The sequence below is a fragment of the Salvia splendens genome, chromosome 19, assembly GCF_004379255.2.
Source record: "Salvia splendens isolate huo1 chromosome 19, SspV2, whole genome shotgun sequence".
Lineage (NCBI taxonomy): Eukaryota > Viridiplantae > Streptophyta > Magnoliopsida > Lamiales > Lamiaceae > Salvia > Salvia splendens.
Window position 1 is genome coordinate 19,041,649 of NC_056050.1, and position 12,410 is coordinate 19,054,058.

General features: G+C 33.3%; 2 protein-coding genes across 2 annotated transcripts; one reads left to right on the plus strand and one right to left on the minus strand.

The window, feature by feature from the left end:
- Nucleotides 1-4,700: 4,700 nt before the first annotated feature.
- LOC121778112 (meiotic recombination protein SPO11-2-like) lies at nt 4,701-6,799 on the plus strand. Its single transcript, XM_042175406.1, has 10 exons — nt 4,701-4,794; nt 4,880-4,963; nt 5,111-5,240; nt 5,318-5,455; nt 5,646-5,734; nt 5,839-5,967; nt 6,042-6,136; nt 6,213-6,275; nt 6,351-6,427; nt 6,503-6,799. The coding sequence occupies exons 1-10, from the start codon at nt 4,717-4,719 to the stop codon at nt 6,766-6,768; spliced, it is 1,149 nt and encodes a 382-aa protein (XP_042031340.1). The 5' UTR covers nt 4,701-4,716; the 3' UTR covers nt 6,769-6,799.
- Nucleotides 6,800-6,879: 80 nt separating this feature from the next.
- LOC121778113 (G-patch domain-containing protein 1-like) lies at nt 6,880-11,555 on the minus strand. Its single transcript, XM_042175407.1, has 12 exons — nt 11,363-11,555; nt 11,074-11,158; nt 10,915-10,991; nt 10,787-10,814; nt 10,608-10,701; nt 10,184-10,250; nt 9,413-9,503; nt 8,206-8,357; nt 7,602-7,826; nt 7,414-7,527; nt 7,235-7,305; nt 6,880-7,158 (listed from the first exon to the last, which is right to left on the minus strand). The coding sequence occupies exons 1-11, from the start codon at nt 11,438-11,440 to the stop codon at nt 7,243-7,245; spliced, it is 1,074 nt and encodes a 357-aa protein (XP_042031341.1). The 5' UTR covers nt 11,441-11,555; the 3' UTR covers nt 6,880-7,158; nt 7,235-7,242.
- Nucleotides 11,556-12,410: the final 855 nt, after the last annotated feature.

Genomic DNA, 12,410 nt, shown 5'->3' on the forward strand with positions numbered 1-12,410 from the left:
AACAGCTTGACAACTTCATTTAAATCGGGCTGCTGGGAAGACTCGGTGCGATGACTCCTGGAGTGGCTTGTTCCTTCTTCGTGAGAACCGGAGGTAGATGTCTCCCGAGGCCGTTTTTCAGACCTGCGAGCTGGACTAGCTTCCTCACGGTTATCACGAACGGTATTACGGGTAGTATGTGATCTGGTATGCATTTTTTTGGGGTGGAAAAAGGGTCAAAAATTCGCTTTATCACAAATTTGGTTCTCTGTTTCCCACAGACGGCGCCAGTGATGAATCCGCGAATTTTTGATGGTGATGAATGCAAGAAGAGAATAAAGATCACGACACAATGAATTTACGTGGTTCGATTTACTGAGGTAAATCTACGTCCACGGGAAGAAAAGAGGGCAGAGTTGTATTGCTTGATCTGTTTTCTACAGCTTACAATACAGACTTGCTATTTTATATTTGATCTCTAGAGAGCGAGAGAGTCTAACCCTATCTATCTGATCTAGGTTCTATTTATACAAAGGACCAAGATCGTGGCATGCAGCACCATTTACTAGGTAGCGGATGTCGTGGAGATCGTGGCGATCTTGCATGGGTCCACTATCCTGCATGAGTTAATGACTGCTTGACACCACTAAATAGATCGTGGGTGTAGTGGAGGTGGAAATCCTGCATGAGTCCACTATCTCCTAGTTCGGTCGAATACTGAGACCGAACTGCTGAATTATTGCCGAGCAGCTTTTGCCGATCTGAGAGTAGAGCTTGATGCCGACCTGAGAGCAGAGTTTGATTGGTTGGCTTTTACCGAGCTGTAGGCTGGGGCCGAACTCTTTGGTTGTGCCGAACTGAACTCTTTAGTCATGCCGGACTGATACTCTTTAGTCATGCCGAACTGATACTCTTTCTTGGGCTTTAGGCTGATGGGCTTTACTGCTGTTGGGCTTGTTTAGTACGTACTCCATCAGATAACAATCACTTATGACAGGACATCGAGAGCAAGAACACTCTTTTGTGTCGTACACATAAAAAATAAGAGTAATGGATCCGCTAATGCTTACAAATTTAAATATAGTATAACTGAGTCTCATTATTCACAAGTTCAGTCTTTAAGACCAAATTAGGACCCTCCATTTTTTTAATCTTGTAGTTATGATTAATTTACAATTAATTTAATATTTTGTTCAATAATTATGTCATAACACATTATGAAGTAATAAACTAATGGAATGAAGTAATAAACTGATAGAATGATGTAATAGCATGACTGAATAAGTAATAAGTTCATTACTATTGTTTGACGTTTACCACAGTTAACATTGTATTTCAATAAAATGTCATATTTACTTCATTACTAACGTTCATTTGGTTCATTATTTATTGAATATAGTTAATTACTATCGCTTAACGTTTAACACTAAAATTTGTTGTATCATTAATGTATTTCAATAACATGTCAAAATTATTTCATAACTTACGTTCATTTAGTTCATTATTTAGTGAATATAGTTCATTATTTACTCTGGCAAGTTTTTATTGAATAAAAAAATTAAAATTTAAAAAAATTAAAATTAAAAAAAGTTTTTATTGAATAAAATATTAAATTAATTATAGATTAAGAAAATGGAGGGCCCTAATTAGGTCTCTAGTTCGGTCTTTAAGAAGGGTTCGACATTGATCACAACTCTAGTTTAACATCAATATATATTTTTTTTATGATACTTAGCAGTAATCTAGATTAGACAAGGCACATCAGCACCTCTGCATCTTAATCTATCTAATTATAATGTTCTTTTGTGTGAATGATTCGAGAGTTTCAGCTTTCAACCCGTGTGCAAATAAAATTGCTTGCACATAACGAAATCCAAAAGTGGGAAAATGATGCTTAATTTTGACTATCAGTTAACCGATCTTCGTTTTAAGGCAGATAGTCACATTTTTATTTTTAATTTATCTTATTAAAAGATGTATTTTTTTTGAAAAATTCATTTTTACATTGCATAAAAATATCACTTAACAACACAGTACAAAGTACTAATATTTTCTAAAATAATTGATTTAGGACCAGCCAAAAATATCCAGTTCAATTTTTCTCTAGGTATATGATACTAGTATTTATTTTATTTCTCTCTATGTTCCGAACCTCCAATCAACAATTTAATAGGAGAATAATTTCGCTCTTTTTGCGGCCTTTAGAGACTTGGTCTTATCTAATATTGACATAATGGTGCCGTTATAACATGGTCTTACTACAGTTACACTTAAACGTCCAAGTTTGATTAATGCATCATTATATTAAATTATTAGTAAGATATATATCATCTGTATGGATTATGGACCATTGATCATTATATGATCCACAATATTCGGAAAAATAATTTTAAAAAATATAAAAATCATTACAAATAAGCATAATTATGTATAGTGATAAAATTTTGATTGATCTATACATATATAACAAAAAGAAATTATTGTATACCTCTTTAGTACCATGTAACTTCAAGTTTGAATCCGAGTCTTCTAATTCAGAGATTTGAAATTAAATTTGAATTTAAAATTCTTAATTTTAGATTTTGAATTTATCTAAAGAAGAAGTATACTTTTAAATTTTAATTATTATAAAAAGATGAAGTATACTTTTAAATTTTAAATAATTATAAATTGAGTAGTTCACGTACACTTTGCACAGACACTACACACAATACACAAACACAATGCAACACTACACACAATACACAAACACAATGCAAACTCATATATTGTACAAACTTCAAACTATGATCTTGACAGTTAAAAAATATCAACAGATGATAAAATAATAGCAACAAAAAGTGTCAACACAATATCAACACTATATCAACCGTTGACAATGTGTTGACATTTTCTGTTGCTACTATTTTGTCATCGGTTGACATTTTCTCAGGGTCCAGATCATAGTTTGGAGTTTGTACAATATTTAGAGTTTGCATTTGATTACATTCCTGCTCACCCATACAATTTAAAAAATATACTCTTTCTGACCACTTAATTTATTTATTTTTTACATTTTGGTTCGTCAATTAGTGAATTTCTATTTTTACAAGTTTTTTCACTCTTATGAAATGAGTTTCATTCTCAACTAAGAATACTTCAATCACTTTTTCTTTCTATCTTTCTCATATTTTATCAATTTTGTGTTGTGATGTCCTTAAAGTCCCTATTTTTATAGGACGAACATAGTAAAAAATAGTACTCCATAGAGTTACGTAGTACTCACTTTGTCCCTGAAATATATGAACATTTAGTTTGACACGAGTTTTAACGTATAATTGGTAAAATGAGAGAGAGATATATATAAAGGGTAGTGTAAATAGTGTTAGTGGATGATGAGTTCCACATCATTAGTGGTATATAGTGTAATGGTATAAGAGCATCTTCAAATATCACATTAAATTTTGATTTTACTCCAACCATTTATACAAAACTCAAACCTAAAAGAATATTATCCACTCACTTACTTTTAATGCTTTTCAATCAAACCTATATTTGATCTAAAGTACACACTAACCCCATAATACTGTCAATAACTTAAATTAAATAAAATAATAAGATTTATTAATTTATATAAACATATATGAAATCTATTTTTTACTAAATAAAAAATTAACATAATTTAAAAAATTTAAATGCAATAAAAATACTACAAGCATAATTAATCAATATTATAGATTTGTTATTTAAAAAAAATGTGTACTAGTATTAAGCAAATACTTATATAAGTTAGACATAATATCAATTTAACTAATCAATAAAAATTTTGTATTAGTATGGACCAGTCCACCAATTAATAACTAACCAAATATAAATTAAATTAAATTAGATTATTATTTCATATCTTCTTGTTTCTTTGTATTTTGATTTCTCATCCTTCCCTTTTCCTATTTTAAAAATATAAAATGATTTGGTCTTGAATAAGATAAATCAAAATTTAAAAGGTTTTGGTACAGTTTTATTGTAAACCTAAAGATAGGTATATTTTCTTCAAAAACCTATAATAGGATTGGTTTTGTGGTACCATTGGAGATGGTCTTTTATAAATAAAATAATGTGTAGAGGTGTGTATTGTTTAATATTCCAAAATTAGAAAATTTATATTTTTCAGGCACGGGCTAATAATGAAATAGTTCATACTTTTCAAGGACAGAGGGTACTATATAGATAAAAATTGAAGAAAAAATCAATCAATACCAAATTTTGATTAATACTTTCTCCGTCCCCCAAATATTGTTCCACTTTGACCGGGCACGGGTTTTAAGAATTGTAATGAAAAGTGAGTTGAAAAATTTAGTAGAATGTCGGTCCTACTTTTATGTATTAGTTTTATAATAAAATGTGAGTAGGAATGAGTTAGTGGAATATGAGGTCCGCTACAAAAAATGGTAAAACGTGAAATGAGACAAATTTGTGGGACGGACGGAAATAGAAAAATGAAGCAAACTTTTAGGGACGGGGGGAGTATTTTCTTATCAAATAAAGAATTTAAAATAATTTAATTTTAAATTCTATTCTATGAAATTACTTAGATTTTTATGGTAAAATTACCAAAGGCGATCTAGTTAATTTTAGTTATACAAGAATATCAAAGGCCGAGCCGGAACCAGGGCCAAGTTATAAAAATATCACTAAATCAAAAATCGAATTAGCCCGCGAAAACATAAATCACAAATTTCTCACCTTCGCATCGACAACATGGGAGACCTGTTGAAGAACTCCATATTTTTTTCAGATCAACACATTTGCTACGCCGATATCCTTCCTCCTTCTGAGGTGCTTTGCTTTTAATTTCTGTATTCATTCAATTTATATTGTGATTCTTCATTTAATTTTTCGCATGGTTTGGTGCAAAATTCAGGTTCGACTCAGGATCGAAGTTGCAATCCTTAGTTTCCTAAAAAATCTCAGTTCCTCAACTCCATCAGTATCAGATCTACCTCTGGTTCGTAATTTGTTTCTCAATTCCCGCTAAATTCAATGTTTTCTGGAGTTGTTAGTCGAAATGTGAGTAGGTTTTAGGGAGAAATTAGAACACAGCGAAATCAATTAAGTCCGCAATTAACAATTCTAGTTGTAAATCTGCAAGCAGATTAGCAGGAGGATGAGCAATAGCAGAGTTAGTAGAGCATTACTGACCGAAAACACGAGGATTTTTCTTTCGGAATCGTTTTCTACAAAGTCTTTGATGAATGAGAACAGTGCTAATTCATTGATCAGAGGTATTGTTAAATTGCTCAGGTTTCGTATTCAACAATAGTTAGTCTTGTTGTTTGATTCTAATAGTTTTGGCTGGAAGTGTGGAAGGTGATGGAAATGTGTTATCAGATTCTGGGTCAAGAGAAGAAAGTAACTCAGAGGGAGTTGTTTTACAAATTGCTAAGCGATTCGCCACAATATTTCACCTCTCAGTTACAGGCTAACCGTAGCATCCAAGGTCAGCATTAGTAATATTCCAATTCCAATTGTTTCCTAATGATGGTTAAACGAATCGTATTAGAGTAAAATCGTGCGAAATTAGTAGCTGGATCAATGTTCTAGTGCATTAACTTAGATTTTTCTCAGTTCCTATTGTTCACTGCAGCAAAGATTAATGAAATTTCTATCTCATGTTTATGCGATAAAAGATTTGGTTGCATTGCTGAGATGCAGCCGTTATAGCCTCGGCATCATGGCTACGAGCAGAGGAGTAGTTGCTGGGCGCCTTATGCTGCAGGCATGTAGTAACATTTTATTCTGTACATACAAATAATATGCACCACCTTGATGCTGCTTCTACTTTCCACACGTGATCCAAATATTGTTTTATTTAATGTGAAGGAGCCAAATCGAGACGTTATTGACTGTTCTGTTTGTGGATCATCCGGCTATGCAATCTCCGGAGACCTCAATTTCCTGGAAAATTTGATTATGAAGAGTGATGCTAGATATATCATTGTGGTGGAGAAGGTGTGTAAATTCCATTTTTCTGAACTTTGTGATCCTTCTCTTGCAACAAGTTATTGAAATATGGATACGGACAGCATGCTGTATTTCAGAGGTTAGCCGAGGATCGCTTCTTCAACCAAATTCCGTGCATTCTCATCACAGCCAAAGGATATCCAGACATCGGGACCAGGTACATTGACATTGTGATAAGTGTCATGCTATTGAGATATTAGTCCAATGTCATGAAGTTTTGCATCGCCAAATAGATTTCTTCTGCACCGGATGAGCCGGGAGTTCCCTCAACTACCGATTCTAGCCCTTGTTGACTGGTACGAGTGCCCATCTAAAGACATGGAGTATTTCAGTTGTTGCAGGTGTTCACCATTCTGTATTTGGTTATTTAGGAATCCAGCTGGATTGGCAATATTGTGCACATTCAAGTATGGAAGTGTAACAATGGGGATGGAAGCATACCGATATGGTATTACTCCATGCTGTGTTAGTACCATTTTGGTAAATCCTTGTAGCTGAAAACCCCACTCATTTCCTGTTTTAGCTTGCAATGTCAAATGGCTCGGGCTGCGGAAAGATGACATCGACCAACTCATACCGGAAGAATCCTTGATCTCATTAAAGCCACGCGATCATCAAATCGCCAAAAGCTTAGAGTCCTCCGAGATCTTGCAGGATACGTACAAGGAAGAGCTAGCCGCAATGATTCATAGTGGTTGTAGAGCAGAAATAGAAGCACTTTACTTCAATGGATATGATTTCTTGGGTAAGTATATAGGAAAGAAAATTGTACAAGCCAGTTACATATAATTCAGACCTAATTCAGAAAACTGGCTTGGGTTCACAGTGCTAATTGGTGTTTTTTTTTAATTATAATTATAGAGATGTAGCTAATAAGTTTCACCAGAAGAAGAGAACACATGTTACTACGACATTATTCTATTAATCAAAAATGGGAAGTTGTCCTACACAAAATTGTTTCAAGCAAAATTATAACAGAGACAAATTCCTCTGCTATAGTACTAAATATATGATGCAATACACCTTCACTGTTACTCAATTACTCAAATAAACAACTCTTTGACTTTTTTTTAACACGGCCTATCTTCTTATCGACTCTTCTCCAGTGGTGGACGTACAGTAAAACCCGCAGGATTATGCGACCCCCGTACTTGGTTGACAAATATGGTTATGTGATATCTGTGAATATATTTCTATCATTTACTCTCAGCAGCAATGTACACATGAGTGCAGGTAGGTAAACTTCCATACATACAGATTATATCAAGTTCTTTTCACCAGCAAGACGTTCTTCCCCTTCACTGAAAACCTATCACTGTTTTCAAGCTGCAACAGAAATCAGTAAGTGATTCTTGCTCGACAGGGACTGGGAGATAAATCACGAAAATAGAGAATGGCCAAGAGAATCACAATTCTGGAGAAATAATGTTATACCTTCTGTATTAAAAATGTAAGAGCCTCTTCTTTTGATAAGTTGGAAAACATCAAAGGTGAATGTTCATCAACAAGTACTTTAAGCTGCTTCAGCTTCAATGACTCCCCAGGTGCCTGCAGCAAGAAGCGAATCAGCAGAGTATATACAGATTAGGTAAAAAGCAGCTTCACAATATAACAGATGATACCTGTCCAAGAAGCTGTCTACACAGTTTCTTCAGTTTTGGCCTCGGTGCAGGATCCACATCCACCTCCAATTTTTCGTGTTTCCTTTGCACTCCACTATGTGAATCAGAAGAATCCTCCCCGTCGCTATCACCGAAAGTAGTCTTTTTCCCTTCAAAGAAGCAGCCTGCAATTTTCTTTTTACGGTCCTTGATACCAAGCCCTTGTTTTCCAGATGTCTTTGTGCCCTGTAAATGCAGGTGTCCAGAGAATTTATTCCTTGCACTCATAAGCAGAATCCACTTCTGAAGTCCTCATGAAAACAGTATGATGTGATAGAGGTGATGACAATTGATTCTATATTCGACTTTCAGATTGCTGAAAAGACTACTTCCTAGCGTACAAATTCCAATTCAAGGTTTATACTGAAAACAAGAATTGGACCAATTACCCAATCATTCATGGCCCTAAATGGAGAACGGCTCATTGCCATGTTCAGTCCCTAATCCTATACTTTTATCCAATCAGGAAAATAACTGGCTTAACAGGGTTGCCAAGCAGTTCAAGCACTAGAGCCTTGAAGTTCAGATATCTATAGAATAATCAGCTACAAACATAAGAGCATACCTGAGCAAGGTTGTAAAGATTTTCTTGATCATCCTCATTGAACATGGTCCTCTCAAGGGACTTCTTTCTCCGAGATTCAGCACCAAGCATACCTCCAACGACAAACCCAAGTTTGAAGCCCCACCAATCTATGGGAACATCTTGATTTTTTCCTGAAATTTTGTACATAAGAGATCATAACATGAGGTTTGGGAGCGTTCATAGGTTGAGATATGCACCAAATATAATTCTTGACCAAACAACAGTGCAAGTTTAAGACACGGTTAGAAAAGAAAATCCAATTTCTAAAACCACAAGCAATATATGTTATGACTGTTGACTAGAATTAGGTTGAAGTCAACAAAATAACAAGTAACATAATCAGCTAGTTTAAATGATTCTCACAGTTAAAACTATATGCAGCTTAAGATTGACAAGGCTGAAAAACTGAAAATTAGAAGAGAATGAGACTACGCAGCCAATATAATTCATCAATATGCAATGCAAGTTTGATTTAATCTATTTTGTTTACAAACAAGAAAGAAAATGGGCATTGCCAAAGCCAGTTCAGAAAATTAATGAGAAATACCAGACTATAAAGGATATATTACAATTAATCACAGCTCAACAGTTCGGCACCCCAGTCGGGGACTAAGAAAAATTAAAACATTGAGATACCAATATGAGAGCATCAACAAAAGTGGCCAATTCGACGAGCCACGAACTTTCGCAGATAGCTCACCGCATTATGGGAAGGCGAGCCGCCATGATTGGCATCAACTTGGGCCAAATGCCCGTGGAAATCATGCCGAGTTTTTCTATTTATTATACTCCATAAATTAATTGAATTAATACACAAGTGAGATTGGCCTAGTGGGAGAAGATGTCTCTCTTTCTCGCCACCCATGTTCAAAACTCAGCAGCCCCATGTTCATTTTTGCATTATTTTTATTTTTCTTCGAATTTTCATTTTTGTTTTTTAAAATGGTATGTTCAAACTTATTTCTGTCAATTTTCAATATCTTTGGATTAATGTGATTGATTTACTTTTCACTTTTTAATAAAATTCGTATTTTATATCATTCATCTATCAATGTAATTGGAATATATAAAAAAGTATTAGCATCCAAGGTATTTTATCACAGCAGAAAGGAAGCTAGGCATAGAAGGTTTCATTCAATAAACCCCATCCAAGGCATTACTTTTGACAAAACGAATCAAAGCTTACCTTCTTCATCTGGAAGACTGGTTTCAATTGACTTTTCGTCCTGTGATGCTTCTGGAGCATTACAGGTCTCTGTAGCCTTGGACTTGTTCACCTAAGGCAATAATTTCATTTAATATGTTAGTGAGAAAGGTTAAAGATATTTTAGACATTCGTGATTCACCAATCATAGGTATAGGCCATTAAGTTTATGACATTCAAAAAGGCTTTATAAAGTCAAAATCGGATCTATTCCAACTTAATCAAAAGAGAGCTCAATCTACAACGCCAAGCTGAGACTGGTAACCATTAACCAAAGATTATTACCAGAAACCCTAGAGCTAGTCAACTATGGAATTGCAGAGGTCGGGTCACTCTAAAAGGTATATACAATTGATCATATCTTCTTCTAGTTCATCGGTTTCCTTTAAAACCCCATCGTATCAACAAGTAACTTGTATCTTGTTTGTAACCATCCCAAACCACAAAATTTATTAAGACATGACATCACCCGATAACTCACTCACCAAGCTTAGTAGTTAAAAGCTCTTTGATTTAGCTCAACTAAAAATTGTGCTATTAAGCCTATATTTCAGTATACAGCACTAAATCTCCAGCAATATGAACAGGAATAAATCCAGGAACTTAGAGATAAAATCAAAATGAAAAATTAGATGAAATGCACATCCCAGTTCCGAATATAAAATGGATGCAGTAATACCACTAATAAGTTATCTAAACATATTTTTTTGCATAATAACAGAAACTGGAAAGGTGCATTCAAACTATACTTACAAGAATTCCTTCAAGATCTTGAGAGGAATATGCACGAACAGTCTTTCCCTTTTCTCTTTTTTTATACCTGGATATTTGATATCAGAACGCACATTATCATGCACATCTGAATCAATATAATATATACTCCCTCCGTCCTCCATTAGAAGTCCCATTTCATGACGGCACGGATTTAAGAAATGTTAAGAAAAGTGGGTGGAAAAAAGTTAGTGAAATGGGGTCCCACTTGTATATATTACTTTTAAATGAAATGTGAGTGGAATGAGTTAGTGGAAGGTATGATCCTATTACCATTTATGGTAAAAGTGAACCGGGACTCCTATTTGCGGACGGAATAAAATAGAAAAACGGGACTACTATTCGCGAACGGAGGGAGTATTAGGTATAGAAAAAAGAAAATCAGCATTTTTCAAGAGAGCCTGACCTCCCTTGAGGTCGAGTAACCTTAGCAACTGCCTCCTTTTTGTCCTTAGAAGGGCTGGGTTTTTCAGCATCTTCATTTCTATCTATCTCATCATCTATTAAACACATTGGAATCACATGTCATGTAACTATCATTACTATACAAACCCAATAACCAGATCAAATTTCATTTTCATGTACCTTCATCCTTTGTTTTTTCAATCACTTGCTGCCAAAGTATACAATGAAGAATTGATCAATTATGAGTCGTGATATGGGACAAAGTACATCGAATATATACAACAAATGAAATAAGATGCAGAATTTACCACTTTCAGTTTCTTGAGGATACTGTCAAACTGAGTGGTGTCAAAAGCCCACGCATTTGGTATATCTGTTCCTATACCTTTATAAACCAAATCAAAATCATCCATTAGTTTATAAATCAAAAGAATTTCAGAGCTTAAGTGGTGCAAAAATTGGCAGACCTAAAGTATCCTGCTTGTTCTTCACCCTTACATATCCTTTGATTCCTTGCTTTTCTTTTCCAAGCCCTTCGCCTTCTTCCCATCCCTAAACAACCATTACATTAAGCAACAAAATTTGTGAGCATTTTAACAAAATTTGTGAGCAACAAAACACGTGTCTCAGCTGCGGAACTACAAAATTCACATTGATTTTCAGCTAACTCATGTAATTCGGAGAAAATAATTGATGAAGTAACACGAATAACATAAATAAATAGATAAGAATAAAAGAATGAAGCGGAAGGATTACCATTTGTTTCATGAGGCGGAAGGCGGCAGAGCTCCGATCGACTCCGACGTAGCGGAGTGGAACTTCCGGCGTTGCCATATTAACGATAAGGTCCTTTACTCTCTCCCTCCCACTGATCTTGGAGAGATTTCAAAGCGCTAGAGAGAGAGAGGCAGAGACGGTGGCTCTGAAGCAGCGGCAGACACCTTTAAAACCTAAAATGAAGGAGACGCGATTTACGGTTAGGATCTCGCGTTCCAGTGGATCGACGGTACATAATAAATGTTCTACCTCCACGGCGAGGGTATTGTAGTAAATATTTAATTTTTGATTAAATTATGAATAGTCCCATAAAATTTGAAACACGTAAAATATTAAACTATGATATATTATGGCCATATTTGGCTCCTGAGAAAGTTTAGACAAAGAAAATTATTCTAAGTACTAGTAATATAATTCCTAACAATTTTATTATACCGTGTTTAAAAAAATATCCAGATTTTAACTTTTATATTTGATTAAATAATAATATTATTATTATATTAAAATTCTTTATATAAATTATTAATTAAAAATAATTATAATAATATGCTAATTATTATTTTATTTATTATTATAATGATAATATAAATAATTTAATTAAGATATTCATAATTTATTAGTTTATATTATTTATAATTATAATTATATAATTATAATTAAATATATAATTATAATTATAATTATTTATTATTATTATAATTTAATAAAATTTATAATTTCAAAATTTCATTAAGTCTTTGTTGGTTAGTTATTAATTTATAAATTAATAATAATATTTTATTAATAATAATACTATTATATTATATGATACGTAATTTAAATAATTATATTATAATTATTTAATAAGATAACAATTATAATAACAATTATGAATATAATAATAATATTAATAATAATAATAATTGTCATTATTATAATATTGTGTAATTATACTTAATTATTATAATGAAATTATGTAGAGTATGATTCATAATTTTAAATTATTTTTTAAAAATATTTATGCAAAATAATAATAATGATAATTATT

Bases quoted from the DNA above. Each gene is read 5' to 3' on its own strand.
- LOC121778112 (XM_042175406.1), top strand. From the start codon at position 4,717: ATGGGAGACCTGTTGAAGAACTCCATATTTTTTTCAGATCAACACATT. The intron at 4,964-5,110 runs GTTCGTAATTTG...ATCTGCAAGCAG, and splicing joins CAGTATCAGATCTACCTCTG to ATTAGCAGGAGGATGAGCAA. The intron at 5,968-6,041 runs GTGTGTAAATTC...GGATACGGACAG, and splicing joins ATATCATTGTGGTGGAGAAG to CATGCTGTATTTCAGAGGTT.
- LOC121778113 (XM_042175407.1), bottom strand. From the start codon at position 11,440: ATGGCAACGCCGGAAGTTCCACTCCGCTACGTCGGAGTCGATCGGAGC. The intron at 11,159-11,362 runs GTAATCCTTCCG...ATGGTTGTTTAG, and splicing joins TCCGCCTCATGAAACAAATG to GGATGGGAAGAAGGCGAAGG. The intron at 10,992-11,073 runs GTCTGCCAATTT...TGGTTTATAAAG, and splicing joins GAACAAGCAGGATACTTTAG to GTATAGGAACAGATATACCA.